Source organism: Ornithorhynchus anatinus, chromosome 1, assembly GCF_004115215.2.
Source record: "Ornithorhynchus anatinus isolate Pmale09 chromosome 1, mOrnAna1.pri.v4, whole genome shotgun sequence".
Classification (NCBI taxonomy): domain Eukaryota; kingdom Metazoa; phylum Chordata; class Mammalia; order Monotremata; family Ornithorhynchidae; genus Ornithorhynchus; species Ornithorhynchus anatinus.
The window spans coordinates 170,060,719-170,081,098 of record NC_041728.1 but is presented as its reverse complement, the minus strand read 5'-3'; the positions used below and the strand labels follow the sequence as shown (position 1 = coordinate 170,081,098).

The 20,380-nt window shown below is 46.5% G+C and overlaps 1 protein-coding gene across 1 annotated transcript; it reads left to right on the top strand.

Annotated features, from left to right (window-relative positions):
- Positions 1 to 13,937: 13,937 nt before the first annotated feature.
- Positions 13,938 to 20,033, top strand: A4GNT (alpha-1,4-N-acetylglucosaminyltransferase). Its single transcript, XM_029062978.1, has 2 exons — positions 13,938 to 14,351; positions 19,410 to 20,033. The coding sequence occupies exons 1-2, from the start codon at positions 13,938 to 13,940 to the stop codon at positions 20,031 to 20,033; spliced, it is 1,038 nt and encodes a 345-aa protein (XP_028918811.1).
- Positions 20,034 to 20,380: the final 347 nt, after the last annotated feature.

The following is a 20,380-nucleotide window of genomic DNA, read 5'->3' as shown; positions in this document are numbered from 1 at the left end:
CAAAGGAGCAAAGTGTGTGGGCTGGACTGTAGAAGGAGAGAAGCGAGGTGACGTAGGAGGGGGCAAGATGATGGAGAGCTTTAGAGCCAATGATGAGGAGCTTTTGTTTGATGCCGAGGTGGATGGACAACCATTGGAATTTTTTGAGGAGGGGGGGTGACACTTCCTGGCACATTTCTGTAGAAAAACGATCCAGGCAGCAGAATGAAGTACGGATTGGAGCGGGGAGAGTCAGGAGGCTGGGAGGTCAGCAAAGAGGCTGAGGCAGTAATCTAGGTGGGATAGGATGAGTGTATTAACCTGGTAGCAGTTTGGATGGAGATGAAAGCATGGATTTTAGCAATGTTGTGAAGGTGGGACCGACAGGATTTGCAGGTGGATTGAATTTGTGGGTTGAATGTGAGAGAGGAGTCAAGGATAACACCAAGGTTACGCGCTTGTGAAACAGGAAGGACGGTGGTGCCTTCTACAGTGATGGGAAAGTCCGAAGGAGGACAGGGTTTGGGTGGGAAGATAAGGAGTTGGACATAATCCCTGTCCTACATGGTCTTATTCCCCATTTTACAGATGAAGTAACTGAGGCACAGAGAACTAAAGTGACTTGCCCAAGGTCACAGCAGGAAAGTGGCAGAGCCAAGATTAGAACCCAGGTCCTTCTGACTCCCAGGCCTGCACGTTATTAACCAGGCCACGCTGCTCTCATCTGTCCTTGTCTATCACTGTAGGTTGATCAGCATGATGCCTAGGTACAATCGTACTAATAGTAATGATAATAATTTTGGTATTTGTTAAGCACTTCCTGCATGTTAGGCACAGTACTAAGCACTGGGTAGATCCAAGATGATCAGGTCTCACACGGGGCTCATAAAGAGAACAGGTATTGAATTCCTATTTTGGCAGATGAGGGAACTGAGGCACAGAAAAGTCACTTGACTTGGCCAAGATCACACAGCAGACAGGTGGCAGAGCCGCGGTTAGGACCCAGGTCCTCTGTTTCCCGGAATTCTGTTACAGCCTTTAGCTCCCCGTCGGCAATGTGGGTTCTCAGTTGTGTGTGCGGCTTCCCTGAAACATCACCTCTGTTTTCCTTAGACTTATCATCAGCCCATAGCATTTGGATGTTTCATGAAGCGTTTTACAATTAATTGCACCACGGCCTAGTGGACGGATCCCGGGCCTGGGAGTCGGAAGGACCTGGATTCTAATCCCGGCCCCGCCACTCGTCTGCTGTGTGACCTTCGGCAAGTCACTTCACTTCTCCGAGCCTCTGTCACTCATCCGTAAAATAGGGATTAAGACTCTGTGCCCCGTGGGGGAAATGGACTTTGTCCAATCAGATGATCTGGTATCTAATTCAGCATTTAGTTCAGTGACTGGCACTTAGTAAGTGCTTAACGAGTACCATAAAAAGCAAAACAAAAAGCATTCAACTTTTCAGAGCAGCCAGTTTCCACAGCCCAGTCTGCTGATCATATCAAATGTTTTGGTATGGGCTAGGAAATCCGTACAGAGCTGGGATGTCCTGGTTCTTGCACTTCTGCATCTGAAGAGCAGAAAAGATCACACCATGTTGTTGTTTGAATAATACTAAGAAGCAGCCTGACTTAATGGAAAGAACACGGGCTTGGGAGTCAGAGGTCATGGGTTCTAATTCCTGCCCTGCCGCTTGTCAGCTGTGTGACCTTGGGCAAGTCACTTTGTTTCTCTGTGCCTCGGTTACCTCATCTGTAAAATGGGGATTAAGCCCTATGTAGGACAATCTGATTACCTTGTATCTACGCCAGCGCTTAGAGCACTGCTTGGCACATAGTAAGCGCTTAACAAATACCAACATTATTATTATTATTATTAACTGTGTTATTTATTAAACGCTTACTGTACTAAGCTGCGGGTGGATACAGGGAAACCGGGGTGGACACAGCCCCTGTTCCACATGGGGCTCACGGGCATCTGGTCAACAATATTCTTTTTGCAGCAGATCCAGGGCCTTTGGCTAGTAACTTGTCAGGACAGCGATAAGACGCCTCTATAATCGCCACCCTCTGATCTTTCACCTTTCTCCTCGAAGACGGCGATGATGATGGCATCTTTGAGACCCTCTGGCATTTTCTCAGTGCTCCGTATCGATCAGTCGATCAACCGGTGGCATTTTTGATGAGGAAGGGTTTGCCCAAGTCAACCCGATAAGTTTATATCTACCCCAGCGCTAAGTACATTGCCTGGCACATACTAAGCGCTTAACAGATACCATAAAAAAAGTGTTTAGGCAGAGTTTCCGCGGGTCATTTATATTAGAGAAGCAGCGTGGCTCAGTGGAAAGAGCCCGGTCTTGGGAGTCAGAGGTCATGAGTTTGAATCCCGGCTCTGCCACTTGGCAGCTATGTGACTGTGGGCAAGTCACTTAACTTCTCTGGGCCTCAGTGACCTCATCTGTAAAATGAGGATGAAGACTGTGAGCCTCATGTGGGAACAACCTGATTACCCTGTATCTCCCCCAGCGCTTATAACAGTGCTCTGCACATAGTAAACACTTAACAAATACTAATATTATTATTATTAATCCTGGCTTTGCCACTTGTCACCTGGGTGACTTTGGGCAAGTCACTCAACTTCTCTGGGCCTCAGTTACCTCATCTGTAAAATGGGGATTGAGACTGTGAGCCCCACGTGGGACAGGGACTGTGTCCAACCCAATCTGCTTGTAACCACCCCAGCGCTTAGTACAGTGCCTGGCACCTAGTTAAGTGCTTAACAAATACCATAATTATTATTATTATTATTATTTTTTTGTTAATCACACACTCTATTGCTTCCCCTATCTATAATTGATTTTAATGTCTGTCTCTCCTGCTAGACTGTAAGCTCTTTTTCATTCATTCGATCCTATTTGTTAAGCACTTACTGTGTGCAGAGCACCGTGCTAAGCATTTCGGAGAGTACAAGAGTGCATGTGGGACAGAGACCGTGTCCAACCTGATTCGCTTGTAATAAAAATGCTAACGTATTAATCGCCGTATCCTGTCCAAGCTTGGGAGAGCACAAGGATCGTGTCTTCCAACTCTGTTAAGTCGTCCTCTCCCAAGGACTTAGTTCAGTGCTCTGCACATAGTAAGCCCTCAGTGAAAACCACTGATTTATCGATCGGTTGATCAGGTTGTCTGGTCTTGCTTAGGTCTGCATTTTCAACTGCATATCTGTTCAGTTCATGCGCTATTACAGCTCGCTTTCTTTTAGGCCAATAACTGTTTACTTAGCACAAGTTTTATTTCTATTTGCATTGGCACTGCAGATGTATAGCTTGCCAGGTTACTGATAGATAGGTCTGGGTGAGGCAGGTAATTTCTCAGAGTGCCATTTCTGGGCCCAGCCCAGGTCAGGGTGAGCAGTGCACCCCTAAATAGAGCCTCTCAGCCGTCCGGGGGGCTACCGTTCTGTGTCGCCGTCTCTTCAGCAACCAAGCCACCAATATCCTGGACTATCTACTCGTGTATTTATGTATATGCTTATATCTCTGTATGTAAGTACATATATATATATATACAGAGAGAGAGAGAGAGAGAGAGAGAGAGAGAGAGAAGCAGCATGGCCTTATGGCTAGAGCACGGGCCTGGGACTCAGACGGTCACGGGCTCTAATCCCGGCTCTGCCACTTGTCTGCTGTGTGACCTTGGGCAAGTCACCTCACTTCTCTTTGCCACAGTTTCCTCATTGGTAAAATAGGAATTAAGATTGTGAGCCCCATGTGGGACAGGGACTGTGTCCAGCCTCATTCGCTTGTATCTACCCCAGTGCTTAGTACAGTGCCTGGCACAGAGTAAATGCTAAGAAATCAGAATTATTACTATTATATGTATGCATATATCGTATGTATATATCTGTAATGTATTTATTTATGAACATTAACGTCTGTCTCCCCCTCCATTCAGTCATAGTTATTGAGCTCTTACTGTGTGCAGACCACTGTACTGAAGTTCTTGGAAAGTACAATTCAGCAACAGATAGAGAAAATCCCTACCCAACAATGAGCTCGTTGTGGGCAGGGAATGTCACTGTTTATTGTTGTATTATACTCTCCCAAGAGCTTAGTACAGTGCTTTGCACACAGTAAGCACTCAATAAATACGATTAAATGAATGAAATTGTAGGACTTTTTTGTGTGCGGGAATGAGGCGCATCACCGTCATTAGGACTTGCCCTTGAATCGTTTTTCATTAGCGGTGATGGTTTGCACTGAGCCATCCACAGTCTCTTGCCCAGTCCCCAGAAGTCAAAAGCATACCCCGAAAGCCAGCTTGGTTTTTTTAATGGTGTTTGTTATGTGTATACTGTATGCCAGGCACTGTACTAAGCACTGGGGTTGAATCAAGATACAGTCCCTGTCCCACATAGGATTTACAGTCCTAATCCCAATTTTATAGATGAGGAAACTGAGGCACAGTCCTGGAATGCCCTCCCTCCTCACGTCCGCCAAACTCTCTTCCCCTCTTCAAAGCCCTACTGAGAGCTCACCTCCTCCAAGAGGCCTTCCCACACTGAGCTACCCCTTTTCCCTCTGCTCCCCCTCCCCCCTCTGCTCCTCCCCCCCCCGCTCCTCCCCTTTCCCCCTTCACCTCCCCTCAGATGAGCCCCCTTTCCCTCTGCTCCCCCTCCCCTCCCCTCCTCCCCCCATCCTCTGCTCCTCCCCCTCCCCCCTTCCCCTCCCCTCTGCACTGTGCTCATTTGTATATATTATTTATTACCCTATTTGCTTTGTTAATGAGGTGTACATTCCCTTGATTCTATTTATCGTGATAATGTTTTTCTTTCATTCTGTTTTGCTCTGCCATCTGTCTCCCCCGATTAGACTGTGAGCCCGTCATTGGGCAGGGATCGTCTCTATCTGTTGCCGAACTGTACATTCCAAGCCCTTAGTACAATGCTCTGCACATAGTAAGCGCTTAATAAATACGATTGAAGAATGAATGCATACTTGTCTCTCCCAAGCACTTTGTACAGTGCTCTGAACACAGTAGGTGCTCAGTGAATACCTTGGATTGATTGATTAATTAAGCACTGGGGCAGATATGAGATAATCCAGTTGGACACAGCCCCAGTCCCGCAGAGAACTCAGGGTCTAAGAGGGAGGGAAAACACTTATCGAACCCCTGTATTGCAGGTGACACTAATGGAGACTAATAGTTTAGAACACGGGATGATTAGACTGTAAGCCCGTCAGTGGGCAGGGATTGTCTCTATCTGTTGCCGAATTGTCCATTCCAAGCGCTTAGTGCAGTGCTCTGCACATAGTAAGCGCTCAATAAATACTATTGGATGAATGAATTATGATTTGTGGATTAGAAAGTTTTGAATGATAATTGTGGTATTTCTTAAGTGCTTACTATGTGCCAGGCACTGTTCTAAACACCGGGGTAGATACAAGATAATCGGGTTGGACACAGTCCCTGCCCCCGTAGTGAAGTGACTTGCCCAAGGTCACAAAGGGAGTGATCTATCAGGGTTCAGTGCATGCTTTTGCTTCCTCAGCTCTACTTTGTGCCTTGTTGGGTCTAGAGGTCTCTTCCCCCATCTTGAGACAAAGAAACCAGTCCCGAAAGAACCCTGAGAAACAACCATGAAGCCACATCCTCCCATCTAAACTGTAAGATCATTAATAATAATAATAATAATAATGATAATAATGGTATTTGTAAAACACTTAATATGTGATGGGCACTGTACTAAGTGGATACAAGCAAATCGGGTTGGACACAGCCCCTGTCCCACTTAGGGTTCTCAGTTTAAATCTCCATTTTACAGATGAGGTAACTGAGGCCCAGAAAAGAGAAGTGACTCACCCAAAGCGACACAGCAGACAAGTAGCCGAGCCGGGGCTAAAGCGCGGGACCCCCAGGCCCGGGCTCTATCCACCTCTATCCACTGTGGGCAGGAAATGTGTCTATCAGCTCCGTTGCATTGGACTCTCCCAAATGCTTAGTACAGTGCTCGCCGCACAGTAAGGGTTCAATAAAAGTCACTGATCGATTGATAGCCTGATAATTGTCGTATCTGTTAAGCGCTTACTGTGTGCCAGGCACTGTACTAGGCGTGGAAGCGAGACAGAGTGAGAGAGGGAGAGAGAGGAGGTTTTAGCTAAGCGGCCACTACATGCGACTCCTTCTACTGCATCTGATTCTGACACTAAAACTCTCAACTCCTTTCTCCTTTCCTTGGAAGTCCCCAGAAAGTCCCCCGCCGCCTGTTTGTTTCTTTCTCTAGCCATCAGATTCTGGGTTTGTCGCCTTCGAAAAGGGAGGAGTCAACTAGGAGTATGCTCCTTCTGTACTTGCTGCCAGCTTGCTTTCTTTCAGTCTGGAGTGCCCGGTTATCTCAAAGAGCCACGGGAGGAAAAAAAATAAGCTGACCCTTCTTTCTATTCGACTTCAGGTTCCGGCTGAAGGTGAGTTGTGAATTACTGATTTTGATTTCTAAACCCGATTTTCTAAATTTGGATCAAATTGATGAAATTGATTTAATCTAGTTCATTTAAGCAAATGGATTTTGATCAAAGGATTTGAGAACTCTGGCGTATGGAATAATAATGTCGGTATTTGTTAAGCGCTTATTATGTGCAGAGCACTGTTCTAAGCGCTGGGGTAGATACAGGGTAATCAGGTTGTCCCACGTGAGGCTCACAGTCTTAATCCCCATTTTACAGATGAGGTCACTGAGGCACAGAGAAATGAAGTGACTTGTCCACAGTCACACAGCTGCCAAGTGGCAGAGCCGGCATTCGAACCCATGACCTCTGCCTCCCAAGCCCGGTCTCTTTCCACTGTCGATCTGGGCAGGATTGTCCACTTGACTTTCTAATAAGGAAGTATGAAAGACTTCAGATTCCCAAAGTTCACTGAGAAGGTGGGGTTTGATCTGGCTGGGAGGATGGAGCATAGTCTGTGTCTTTCATTCCACTATATTACCACTCTGTAGGATTTAAACCACTGATTTTCAGAAAGAGAAGGGGGAAGGAACTGAGTGAGTTTAACAGCTGAGTGAGTTTACACCCGGAGTGAAATGAGGAAAGCATTTGGTCCATAATGTAGTTTGCTGACTGATTCTGGAGGATTATTTCAGAAGTATTAAGAAATGACTTATTCCCCCACAACCCCAAGCGCATGGAAAAGCTTTCAAAACAGTCTCTTTCTTTGGAGTTGAGCTCATTTAAAAGCTGGGATCTTCTAGAAGCATCCACTGCACTCAGTCCTTTCTGCCACGTCTACCCTCAAGAGGTTTCCAGGCCAGCTTTCTTGGTTGCTGTTGATCCTCCTCTCCTTTCTAGGTAGAATCAATCAACCAGCTAATCAAGCTTATAGAGCACTTACTATGCTCAGAACACCGTAAGAAACGCTTGGGAGAGTATAGTGTAATAGAGCACTTGACACAGAGTAAATGCTTAAAAAATAGCATAATATTGCTAATACCCTGCCCATAAGGAGCTTACAGTCTAGAGAGGGAGACAGCCATAATATGAATAAATACTTTACGGATCTATACGTAAGTGCTGTGGGCTGAGGGAGGAGTGAATAGAGGGCACAAATCCAAGAGCAAGGATGATGCAGAAGGGAGTGGGAGAAGAGGAAATGAAGGGTTACGTTCAGTTCAATAGTATTTATTGAGCGCTATGTGCAGAGCAGTGTACTAAGCGCTTGGATTGTACAATTCGGCAACAGATAGAGAAGGACTCTTGGAAATGATGTGATTTTAATAAGGCTTCGAAGGTGGGGAGAGTGATTGTTTGGCAGATATGGAGGAGGAGGGAATTCCAGGCCAGAGGCAGGACCGTGGGTTTGGGATCGGCGGTGAGGTAGAGGCGATCGAGGTACAGTGAGTAGGTTGGCATTAGAGGAGTGAAGGGTGCATGTTGGGTTGTAGTAGAACATCAGTGGAATAAAGGAGGGAGCAAGGGGATTGAGGGCTTCACAGAGTTTCTGCTTGATGCAGAGGTGGATGTGTGTGACCACTGGACATCCTTGAAGGGTTGGGAAACACGGACTGGATGGTTTTGTAGAAAAATGACCCGGGCAGCAGAGTGAAGTATGGCCTGAAGTGGAGAGGGACAGGAGGCTGGGAGGTCAGCAAGGAGGCTGATGCAGTAGTCAAGATGGGTGTGGGTAAACACTTGGATTAACTTGGTAGCAGTCTGGATAGAGAGGAAAGGGCAGATTTTACTGACGCTATGAAGGTTTTCAATCAGTTGTATTTATAGAACACATACTGTACTGATCGAGCACAGTACTAAGCACTTGGGAGAGTACAATATAACAGACTTGGTAGGCTCATTCCCCGCCCACAACGAGCTTATAGTCTAGAGGAAGGTTGAACCAACAGGATTTGGTGACATTGAATATGTGGGTTGCATGAGAGAGATGAGTCAAGGATAATGCCAAGGTTACAGGCTTATGAGACAGGGAGGGTGGTGGTGCTGTCTACAGTGAAGGGAAAGTCAGGAGGCGGGCAGGGTTTGAATGGATACATTTCGGACATGAGGTGTCTGCGGGACACCCAAGACGCGATGTTCTGAAGGCAGGAGGAAATATGAAACTGCAGAGAAGGAGAAAGATCAGGGCTGGAGATGTAGATTTGGGAATCACCCTCGTAGAGATGGTAGTTGAAACCAGGAAAGGACATGAGTTCTCCAAGAGAGCGGGTGTAGATGGAGAATAGAAAAAGAACCAGAAATGAGCCTTGAGGGACTCCCACGGTTAGGGTTGGGAGTAGAGGAGGAGCCCGTGAAAGAGACTGAGAATGAGTGGCCAGAGAGAGAGGATGAGAACCAGGAGAGGACAATGTCGGGAAGACGAAGTTGGGTTTCCGGGAGAAGGGTTTGCTCTGTAGTGTCAAAGGCAGCTGAGATGTGGAAGAGGATGAAGATAGAGTAAAACCCACTCGATTTGCCAAGAAGGAGATCATCAGTGACCTTGGGAGGGCAGTTTCTGTAAAGTAAAGGAGGCAGAAGCCGGATTGGAGCCGGTCCAGGAGAGAACTGGAAGGGGGAAAATGGAGGCAGTAGGTGTAGATAACTCACTCGTGGAGTTTGGAGATGATTGGTAGGAGGGAGATAGGGCGATAAGTGGAGGGAACACTGGAGTCAAGGGAGGGTGTTTTAAGAATAGGGGAGACATAGGCAAAGGCATGTTTGAAAGCAGTGGGGAAGAAGCCAGAAGAAAATGAAGAGTTAAAGATGGTGAGTCAGGGAAGGGAGAAGAAAGGGGCAAGAGGAGCAAGTGTTTTGATAAAGTTTGAAGGGGTGGGGGAGATGGGAAAACTCCTCTAGAGATTGATTCTACTGGGAAAGATGGGAGAGTTGAAGAAGAGGTAGGAGGAGGGAGGGACTGGAGAGGAGTAGGAGAGATTTTAAGGAGATCACATCTGATAGTTTCAATTTTCTAGGAGAGGCAAATATATTATCCAGGTCTGACAGGTGAATTATAAAACCAATACCACTGTTGGATTTTATACTTTTCCCATAAACTCAACTTCAAATCTTTGTACCGAGTGGATGGATCGAAATAATTAAATTAGGAAGGAAGACAACCGGGGAAAGATTTCTCTGAAATGGAGAAAAGACAGGGCTCACTGAGATTAGACAAGTCACTGAGAGACAGCCTAAACAAGGAATGAATTGTGAAAGTATTAAAGATTTAGCGATCTCCCAGAGAGCAGGTTGTGTCGCTGGGAGCAACAGAGGCAAAATACTTGAAAATTGGGATTAGATTTATGAAGATCGTGGCCATACTGTCTCCATCTGAACCATAGTTCAAAGCCCTTGACCTCTTTCCCATTTGAATGGTGATAAATTGGAAAAGCTAAAGCTGTTGATAAAGAGGTCATCTTTGCAATGAATGACAAATTCCCATCCTATAATCTACGATTTTAATAATAATAATAATAATAGTGGTGTTTGTTAAGTGCTTACTAGGTGCCAAACACTGTACTAAGTGCTAGGGTAGATACATGATAATCAGGCCCCACATATGGCTCACAGTCTTAATCCCTATTTTACAGGCAAGGTAAGTGTGGCCTGGAGACGTTAAATGACTTGCCCAAGGTCACGCAGCAGACTAGCGGCAGAGCCGGGATTAGAATCCAGGTCCTTCTGACTTCCAGCCTCATGCCGCATCCACTCTTTGCTGTATCCACTATTGCCAGAGGTGCCCCAGTTGTTGATTCAGAAATATATCACCAATTACAGGATCTCCAAACATGTTTATTTAGATATTATTTGAAAAAGAATCATTTTGATGCTGAAAGAAACCCAAATCCCATTCTCTCCTCATACCTCCAGTGTGTTCCAACCTTGCTTTATTAGTTTGGGTTCACCCAGTCCGGAAAAATTAGTGGTTGAGCCCTGCTAATCCTTAACAGCGAATTGTGTGCTACTTATTTAAATGACATTTTATGGGAGGGTTTGATGAAAGGTGCTTATGAAGGAGTTTCCATGGAAAAATCATTCCCCAGTTTATATATTATATATAAAATAATGTTGGTGTTTGTTAAGCGCTTACTATGTGCAGAGCTGGAATTCGAACCCATGATCTCTGACTCCCAAGCCCGGGCTCTTTCCTCTGAGCCACGCTGCTTGTGTGTGTGTTTTTTTTTCATCCAGAGAAGCAGCATGGCTTAGTGGCTACAGCACGGGAAATCAGAAGGACCTGGGTTCTAATCCTTGCTCTGCCACTTGTCTGCTGTGCGATTTTGGGCAAGTCATTTCACTTCTCTGGACCTCAGTTACCTCTTCCGGGTAAGATGTGGGGATTAAGACTGTGAGTTCCATGTGGGACAGGGACTGTGTCCACTCCAATTAAATTGTGTCTATCCCAGTGCTTAGAACAGTGCTTGGCACATAGGAAGCACTTAACAAGTACCATTAGTATTATTATTGTTTTCCTAAGTGCTTGGCAGGAGGAGGCAATTGCTAGGAAAATCATGTGGAAAACAGGGTGTGTTTAATTAGTGTCAGTAGCTAACCTGCCAGACATTTTTTCCACCCCTACAGGTACTCTGAGGCATAATATTGTTCACTCAATCACTGACTCATTTGTACTTACTGAGTACTTACTGTGTGCAGAGCACTGAAAGAGGATTCTGAGGACTCTGTTAATACTAATAATAGTAATAACGTTGGTATCTGTGAAGCGCTTACGATGTGCCAAGCCCTGTTCTGAGCGCTGGGGGAGATATAAGGTGATCAGGTCGTCCCACGTGGGTCTCGCGGTCTTCATCCCCATTTTCCAGATGAGGTAACTGAGGCCCAGAGAAGTAAAGTGACTTGTCCAAGGTCACACAGCAGACAAGTGGTGGAGCGGGGATTAGAACCCACGTCCTTCTGACTCCCAAACCCGTTCTCTGTCCATTAAGGCCACACTGCTTCTCAACTATGAGCTTTCTCTTTTCCACTGAAGTGTTCATCTGAAATCCAGCTGGGCAACAGAGAAAGGAGTAGCACGGCATAGTGGTTACCACAATTATTATGTGCAGAGCTCTGTACTGAGCACTTGGGAGAGTTTAAGACAGTGGAATTAGCAGACATGTTTCTTGCCCAGAATGAATTTAAATGAATGAGTTGTATGTATTCATTCATTCATTCATTCATTCATTCATTCATTCATTCATTCATTCATTCAATCTTATTTGCTGAGGGCTTACTGTGTGCACAGCACTGTACTAACCACTTGGAAAGTACAATTTGGCAACGGAGAGAGACAAACCCTACCCACCAGCACTTACTGATTGCAGAACACTGTACTAAGTGTTTGGGAGAGTACAATATAACAGAGCTGGTAGACAGGTTCCCCATCCACAAGGAGCTTACAGAAGCAGCGTGGCTCAGTGGAAAGTGCATGGGCTTTGGAGTCAGAGGTCATGGGTTCGAATCCCGGCTCTGCCACTTGTCAGCTGCGTGACTTTGGGCAAGTCACTTCATTTCTCTGGGCCTCACTTCCCTCATCTATAAAATGGGGATTAAGACTGTGAGACCCACATGGGACAACCTGATCACCTTGTAACACCCCCAGAACAGTGCTTAGAACAGTGCTTGGCACATAGTAAGCACTTAACAAATACCATCATTATTATTATTACTAGTAAGCGCTTAACAAATACTATCATTATTAAGTGCCACGTGCAGCTCTTGGTCTTAATCCCCATTTTACAGAGCAGTCAATCGGTGATGTTAATTAAGCACTTACTATGCGCAGAGCCCTGTCCTAAGCGCTTCTCGAAGCACTTAGCTTTCCCAAGCACTTAGTACAGTGGTCCGAACAACAGTACAGCAGAAGGAGCGCTCATGTTTCCTGCCCATACCGAGTTTACAGCCTACAGTGAGGCACAGAGAAGTCATGTCACGTGCCCGAGATAACAGTGTGGCTCAGTGGAAAGAGCCCAGGCTTGGGAGTCAGAGGTCATGGGTTCGAATTCCTGCCCTGCCACTTGTCAGCTGTGTGACTGTGGGCAAGTCACCTCACTTCTCTGGGCCTGTTACCTCATCTTTAAAATGGGGATGGAGACTGTGAGCCTCACCTGGGACAACCCGATGACCCTACCCCAGCTCTTAGAACAGTGCTCTGCACATAGTAAGCACTTAACAAATACCAATATTATTATTATTATAACACAGCAGTACCGTTGTATCTTACTCTTCCAAGCAAAGCTCACAGTGAGCGTTCAAGAAATGTGATTGAATGAATGAAGCAGTTTGCCATGGTTTACTTCACAAAATGCGCTTGGCTGTTGGATAAGGTTGCCTCACCGCGGACGGCGTAGCTTCAGCGAGCCTTCCCCGTCTTCCCCCCGAAACAGCCGAAACATGCCCGTGGAGAGGCAGTTTGCCGGGAGAGCAGACAGCATAAAACTGTGCACTGGAGAGTAGCCAACAAAACCAATCAAAGTCCTTTTCACACTTACCAGATAAAGTTGGTGGGCCTGCTCTAATTTAACCCTAGAAACCCAAAGAAACAGAATTTACTAAGGGCAGAATTTTCCATTACTAAAATAAAAAAATCTACTTTGCATTTATCCTGATTTTCTTTTTTAAAGCTCTCTCTGATTTTTTTTGGAGAGTGGGCTTATGGGAAGCAGTGCGGCCTAGTGAAAAGAGCATGATTAGGGGAGTCAGGAGAGCTGGATTCTAATCCTTGTTTGGTCACTAGTCTGATGCAAGTTACTAGACCTCTCTGTGCTTCAGTTTCTTCATCTGGAATTGGGGTATAACGCTACCTTGTATCTGCCCAGTGCTTAGAACAGTGCTTGGTACATAGTAACCCCTTAAGAAATACCAAGTTATTATTATTATTATTATTACCTGCTTCCCCCTACTTCACTGGGGTATTGTGAGTAGAAAATGCAATACGTAACATAGAACGCTTTGGGAAAATAAAAGGGCTGTAATGAGATTAGACTGTGAGCCCATCACTGGGCAGGGATTGTCTCCACCTGTTGCCGAATTGTCCATTCCAAGCGCTTAGTACAGTGCTCTGCACATAGTAAGTGCTCAATAAATACTATTGAATGAATAATAGTTATTATGGTATTTTTTAAGCTCCCACTATCTACAGGACACTGTACTAAGCACTGGGGTGGATACCAGCAAATCGGGTTGGACACAATCCATGTCCCTGAGCCCCCGTCTCAATCCCCATTTTACAGATGAGGTAACCGAGGCCCAGAGAAGCAAAGCAGTTTGCCCAAGGTCACACAGCAGACAAGTGACCGAGCGGGATTAGAACCCCTGACCCTCTGACTCCCAGGCCTGTCCTTTATCGACTACGCCATGTTCCGTACAAATTCAAAGTATTACGATTATTACCACGAGGAGATGATATTGGATCTGATCACTGATCTTGACGTTTCCCTTTTTTTTTTTAAAGCAACCATCACCAAAAAAGACCAGAACCTCAGAGAGAATGCTGAAAGAGTTGCAGATCTCCCTTGTTATTATTCTGATGTTTGTTTGCGGTTTCCTCTATGAAATTATCTTGAAACCCAAATGCTTCTTCCCCTGCATCCCCACCTTCAAGAATCTCGTGAAACTGGAGGACGTCGTGACCCACGGCAGGGGCATCTTCTTTCTGGAGACCTCTGATCGCCTGGAGCCTCCTCCCTTAGTTTCTTGCGCTGTTGAATCTGCTTCCAGGATCTACCGTGACAGGCCTGTGGTTTTCTTTCTGAAGGGACTGAATGGGAATTTAAGTCACCTGCCATCCAACTCCACCAACAAAGCACTTTCTCTCTTGTCCAGAATAGCGAATGTCTTCCTTTTCCCATTGGATATGAAAACTCTGCTCCAAGAGACCCCACTCTCTACATGGTACTCCCAAGTAAGTATTAAAAATGGAAAAAAAATAACATTTGTTTCTTCTGCTCCCAACCCTAATAGGAAAATAAAACATCGATAATATTCCCTCACAAAAACCGGTCACTATATCACTGATTTTTACCCGAATGATTAATTTTTTACTATAAAAGATCTGCAAATATTGAAGAGAATTGAATTATACTCAGTCGATCAGTAGTATTTATTGAACATTTGCATTGTGCTAAGCACCTGGGACAGTCCAGAAGAGTTTGGAGAGCTTGGCACATAGTAAGCGCTTAACAAATACCATCATTATTATTATTCCTTGCCCTCAAGGAGCTTACAATCTAGTTGGGGAGACAGACACTAAGATTGCAGATGGAGAGCGGGGCGTTCTGGGAGAGATGTGTCCATGGCGTCGCTCTGGGTCGAAGACGACTCGACGGAATAAGACACAAAAAGTAGAAACAAAAGAGTTTAAAGATACGTTCATAAATCCTATTGGGGGAAGGAGGTTGTCTGAGTACCTACCTAAGTCCTTTGGAAATCAGCATGGCTTAATGGATAGAGCATAGGCCTGGGAGTCAGAAGGACCTGGGTTCTAATCCTGGCTCCGCCCCATGTCTGCTGTGTGACCTTGGGTAAGTCACTTCACTTCTCTGGGCCTCAGTTACCACATCTGTAAAATGGGGGTTAAGACCATGAGCCCCAGTTGGACAGGCACTGTCCCAATTAGTTTGAATCTAACCCAGCACTTAAAACAGTGCTCGGCACATAGTGAGCACTTAGCAAGTACCATAATTATTATTATTATTAGATGAGCATTCATAAATATAGGTGGTGCAACGGTGCGGAGAATAGAAACTGGGCGAGAGCTTGGTCCAGAGTAGGGCTCCGTACACAGTTCAGGGAATGTGTCTCTCGATTTTGTTGTATTGTACTCTCGCAAGCGCTTAGTACAGTACTCTGCCCACAGTAAGCGCTCAATAAATACCACTGATTGGTTGAATGCTGAAAAAGTGCCACTGAATGATTTTTTCACTGCGAGGCTTGTGAGTGGTTTAGACCAAAAGGGAAAACAGCAGCCACAAGAAAGAGCAGCCAAAAAAAACCCAAATCAAAACTCCCACAGAGAATTGTGGTCTCGTGCCAGGTACCTCGAAGACAAACCATCTTTTGGGACAGCGCTCCTCCTGCTCGTTGAATTCTCAAAGACTGATCGACCGTCTTTGAGCTGGTTTAGCAGAGCAACTATTCCCTTTCTCCAGGATGCCAAGCCTTGGTTTTGATACTTCTGGCCAAGATGCGGGGCCGGGGGGGTGCCCAAGGGATAATAACCTGACTCCCAAGCCGGGGCTCTTTCCACTGAGCCACGCACTGCCTCCCCAGCCAGGTCGGGGCTAGAGGCCTGGGGGTCAAGAGCAGTCATCCCCAAATTCCCCTGGGGGATTCGCTTCTCCCCTCCATATAAACCCTCTCCACCCCCTGCCCCCAGAAGGCTTCGGATCTTCTCCTCTCTCCTCCTCCCTGCTCCCTGAGGGGATGGGGACAGAGCCAGGCTCCAGCGCAACGACTTGACTCCAGCACCGTCCATTTGCTTCCAAAAGGATACAGGGCGCTAAACAATCGGATTGGAAACCTATCGTTGCCTGGCATTTAGTACGCGCTTAACAAACACCATCATTATTATTTGATGATTGAGTCTTAGACTAACGAGCCACTAGCTATTGCGTATCCTCTTAACAATGCCTAACTCAGTTGCAAATTGTATGCACATGATATTTATTATTATTATATTATTATTATAGTAATTATGGTAGTTGTTAAGCGCTTACTATGTGCCAAGCAGTGTTCTAAGCGCTGGGGTAGATAGGAGCTATTCAGGTTGTCTACGTGGTCTCGGTCTTAATCCCCGTTTTAGAGATAATAATAATGTTGGTATTTGTTAAGCGCTTACTATGTGCAGAGCACTGTTCTAAGCGGTGGGGTAGATTCAGGGTAATCAGGTTGTCCCACGTGAGGCTCACAGTCTTAACCCCCATTTTACAGATGAGGTAACTGAGGCACCGAAAAGTGACTTGCCCACAGTCACACAGCTGACGGGCAGAGCTGGGATTTGAACCCATGACCTCGGACTCCCAAGCCCGGGCTCTTGCCACTGAGCCATGCTATTTCATGAGATGAAGTAACCGAGGCCCAGAGGAAATGAAATAAGTTGTCCAAAGTCACACAGCCGGGATTAGAACAAGAGTCCTTCTGACTTCCACTTAGCCACGTATTTGAACACCTGTGGGTACCTTTCTCGTGAGGCTGTTTTTGCTGCATAGTCCTGTTCGGTGTTTTGGTCCGCACCACCTCGAAAATAATAATGGTGATAGCAATAATGGAAATAATCATCGTAGTATTTGTTAAATGCTCACTGTGTCCCAAGCGCTGCGCTAAGCGCTGGGGTAGATACGATCCAATCGGATTAGATACAGTCCCTTTCCCACAAAGGGCTCCCAGTCTAAGGGGAAAGAAGAATAAGTTCTAATAGCACTACCAAGGCATCTAAAGCTTCTGGATCCATTTCATCTTCAGATGGTCTTCGGTGGAGGTGGTTGGAGCACACCTTCTTTTCCCCCGAAATAGTCCATAAAACAGATTTCGCTAATGAAGACGTCTCTCGAGAGCAAATCTGTTGGTTATAAAGGGATGACGGGGCCTAGATTTAGAAAGCTCAGCGATGCTCAACACTGCAATAAATAAACAGAGATCAAAACAAAAACGAGAATCCAAAATGTCCAGGTAGGAAAAGCGTATTTTCACAATCATTCCTTCATTCAATTGTATTTATCGAGCGCTCACTATGTGCAGAGCACCGAGCATTTGGAATGTACAATTCGGCAACAGATAGAGAAGCAGCGTGGCTCAGTGGAAAGAGCACGGGCTTGGGAGTCGGAGGTCATGGGTTCGAATCCCGGCTCCGCTGCTTGTCAGCTGTGACTGTGGGCAAGTCATTTAACTTCTCTGTTCCTCAGTGACCTCATCTGTAAAATAGGGATTAAGACTATGAGCCTCATGTGGGACAAACTGATTACCCTGAGTCTACCCCAGCGCTTAGAACAGTGTACTGCACATAGTAAGCACTTAACAAATACCAACATTATTATTATTATTATTAATCCCTGCTAAACAAAGGGCTCACAGTCTAAACGGGGGAGACAGACAACAAAACAAGTAGTCGGGCATCAATATCATCAAGATGAATAGAATCATAGTTATATACACATCATTAATAAAATAGAGTAATAAATAATATATACAAATATGCACAGGTGCTGTGGGGAGGGGAAGGGGGAAGAGCAGAGGGAGGGAGTCGGGGCAATGGAGAGGGCTCAATCTGGGAAGACCTCCTGGAGGAAGTAAGCTCTCATTAGGGCTTTGAAGGGGGGAAGAGAGCTGGTTTGGCAGAGGTCAGGAGGGAGGGCATTCCAGGACAGCCGTAGGACGTGGGCCGGGGGTCGACACAGCGGATCAGGCGAGAACGAGGCACTCTCTGTGAGGAGGTGAGCGGGAGAGGATCAGAGTGTGTTGGGTGGGCTGTAGAAGGAAAGAAGGGAGGTGAGGTGGGGGGGGCAAGGTGATGGAGAGCTTTGAAGACAAGAGTGAGGAGTTTTTGCTTCATGTGAAGATTGATAGGCAACCACTGGAGGTTTTTGAGGAGGGGGGTGACATGCCCAGAGCGTTTCTGTAGAAAGATAATCCGGACAGCGGAATGAAGAATAGACCGGAGCGGGGAGAGACAGGAGGAAGGGAGATCAGAGAGAAGGCTGACACAATAATCCAGCCTGGATATTATAAGAGCTTGTACCAACAAGGTAACTGGATGGAGACGAAAGGGCGGATCTTGGCGATGTTGTGAAGGTGAGACTGGCAGGCTTTGGTGATGGATTGGATGTGTGGGGTGAACGAGAGAGCAGAGTCAAGGATGACACCAAGGTTGCGGGCCTGTGAGACGGGAAGGATGGTAGTGCCGTCCACAGTGATGGGGAAGTCAGGGAGAGGGCAGGGTTTGGGAGGGAAGATAAGCTCAGTTTTGGACATGTTGAGTTTTAGGTGGCGGGCAGACATCCAGGTGGAGACGTCCTGAAGGCAGGAGGAGATACGAGCCAGGAGGGAGGGGGAGACAACGGGGAGGAGATGTAGATTTGGGTATCATCTGCGTAGAGAAGCAGCGTGGCTCAGTGGAAAGAGCCCGGGCTTTGGAGTCAGAGGTCATGGGTTCGAATCCCAGCTCTGCCACTTGTCAGCTGTGTGACTTTGGGCAAGTCACTTAACTTCTCGGTGCCTCATTTACCTCATCTGTAAAATGTGGATTAAGACTGTGAGCCTCACGTGGGACAACCTGATTCCCTTGTGTTTACCCCAGCGCTTAGAACAGTGCTCGGCACATAGTAAGTGCTTAACAAATACCAACATTATTATTAGAGATGATATTTGAAGCTGTGGGAGCGAATGAGTTCACCGAGGGAGCGAGTACAGATGGAGAACAGAAGAGGGCCAAGAACTGAATTCCCATATTCCAATTCAAGAATTTCAAGAGGATATAATATTAAAATAATTGGGTAGTTGCTACATGCTATGTGTTTATGAAACACTGGGGTAGATGCCAGATAATCAGACCGGATATAGTCTCCGTCCCAGATCGAGTTCACAGTCTAAAAGGGAACGAGAACAGGAATTCGATCCCCGTTTTACAGTCGGGGAAACTGAGCACAGAGAAGAGAAGCGACTTGTCCCAGGCCATACGGCAAGCAAATGGCAGAGCCGGGATTGTAACCCAGGCCTTTGGATTCCCAGGCCTTTCCTCTTTCCATTAGGCCAATCAGTCTATCAATCTGTCAATCAACTGTATTTTCTGAGCGCTTACTGTGTGCAGAGTGCTGTACTAAGCGCTTGGGTGAGTAGAACAGTGTCGGCAGAAACATGCCCCGCCCACAGCGGGGAGACAGACACTAATTTTAGGGCCCCGTCGCTCGGAGCAGCCGTCCCCCGGGGAAACGTCTCGCTCGCAATCCTAAATCGTTCCCCCCCGCAGATCAACCCTCAAGCCCAAAAGAACTGGCTCCACATCAGCTCGGATGCTTCCAGGCTGGCCGTCGTCTGGAAATTCGGCGGGATCTACATGGACACCGACGTCATCTCCATCCGCCCCATCCCCTCGGAGAACTTCCTAGCGGGCCAGTCATCTCGGGACTCCAGCAACGGTGTCTTCGGCTTCGTCCGGCACCACCCCTTCCTCTGGCAGTGCATGGAGAACTTCGTCGAGAACTACAACGGGGACGTCTGGGGCCACCAGGGCCCCGCGCTGATGACGAGGGTGCTGGAGCTGTGGTGCAATCTCACCGATTTCCAAGAGGTGACGGACCTCCGCTGCCAGAACCTCTCCTTCCTCCATCCCCACAGGTTCTACCCCATCTTCTACCCCCAGTGGAAGCTCTTCTATGAGGTCTGGGCCCAGCAGCCGACCTTCAACGACTCCTACGCTCTGCACCTGTGGAATTACATGAACCAGGAGAAGATGGTGATGGTTCCGGGGAGTAACACCTTGGTGGAAAACCTCTATAGAAACCACTGCCCCGGGACGTACGAGAACGTTATCCGAAGCACAGAAGAGAGGGGTGAGCTGGTGGAGCCGGGTGGGGTGAAGAATGGCTCATGAGTAGATCTGTTATTAGCCCCGAGTAAAAACTTCCTCAGGGCCGGTGATTATACAGTTAAGGGAAATTACCTGTTGCTCTGTAATGTGTCCTGGTGAATCGTCATCTGGATGGACTTCACCTCTCCCAAGTGGAAGGATCAGGGAGAAAAAAAAAGAATAATCAATCCGTCGTATTTACTGAGCGCTTACTGTGTGTAGAGCACTGTAGTAAGCGATTGGGAAAGTACAATACAGCAGTAAAGAGTGACGATCCCTGCCCACAATGAGCTCACAGTCTAGCGGGGATGGGAGACAGACATCAATACAAATAGCATTATAAATAAATAAAATGACAGATATATACTTAA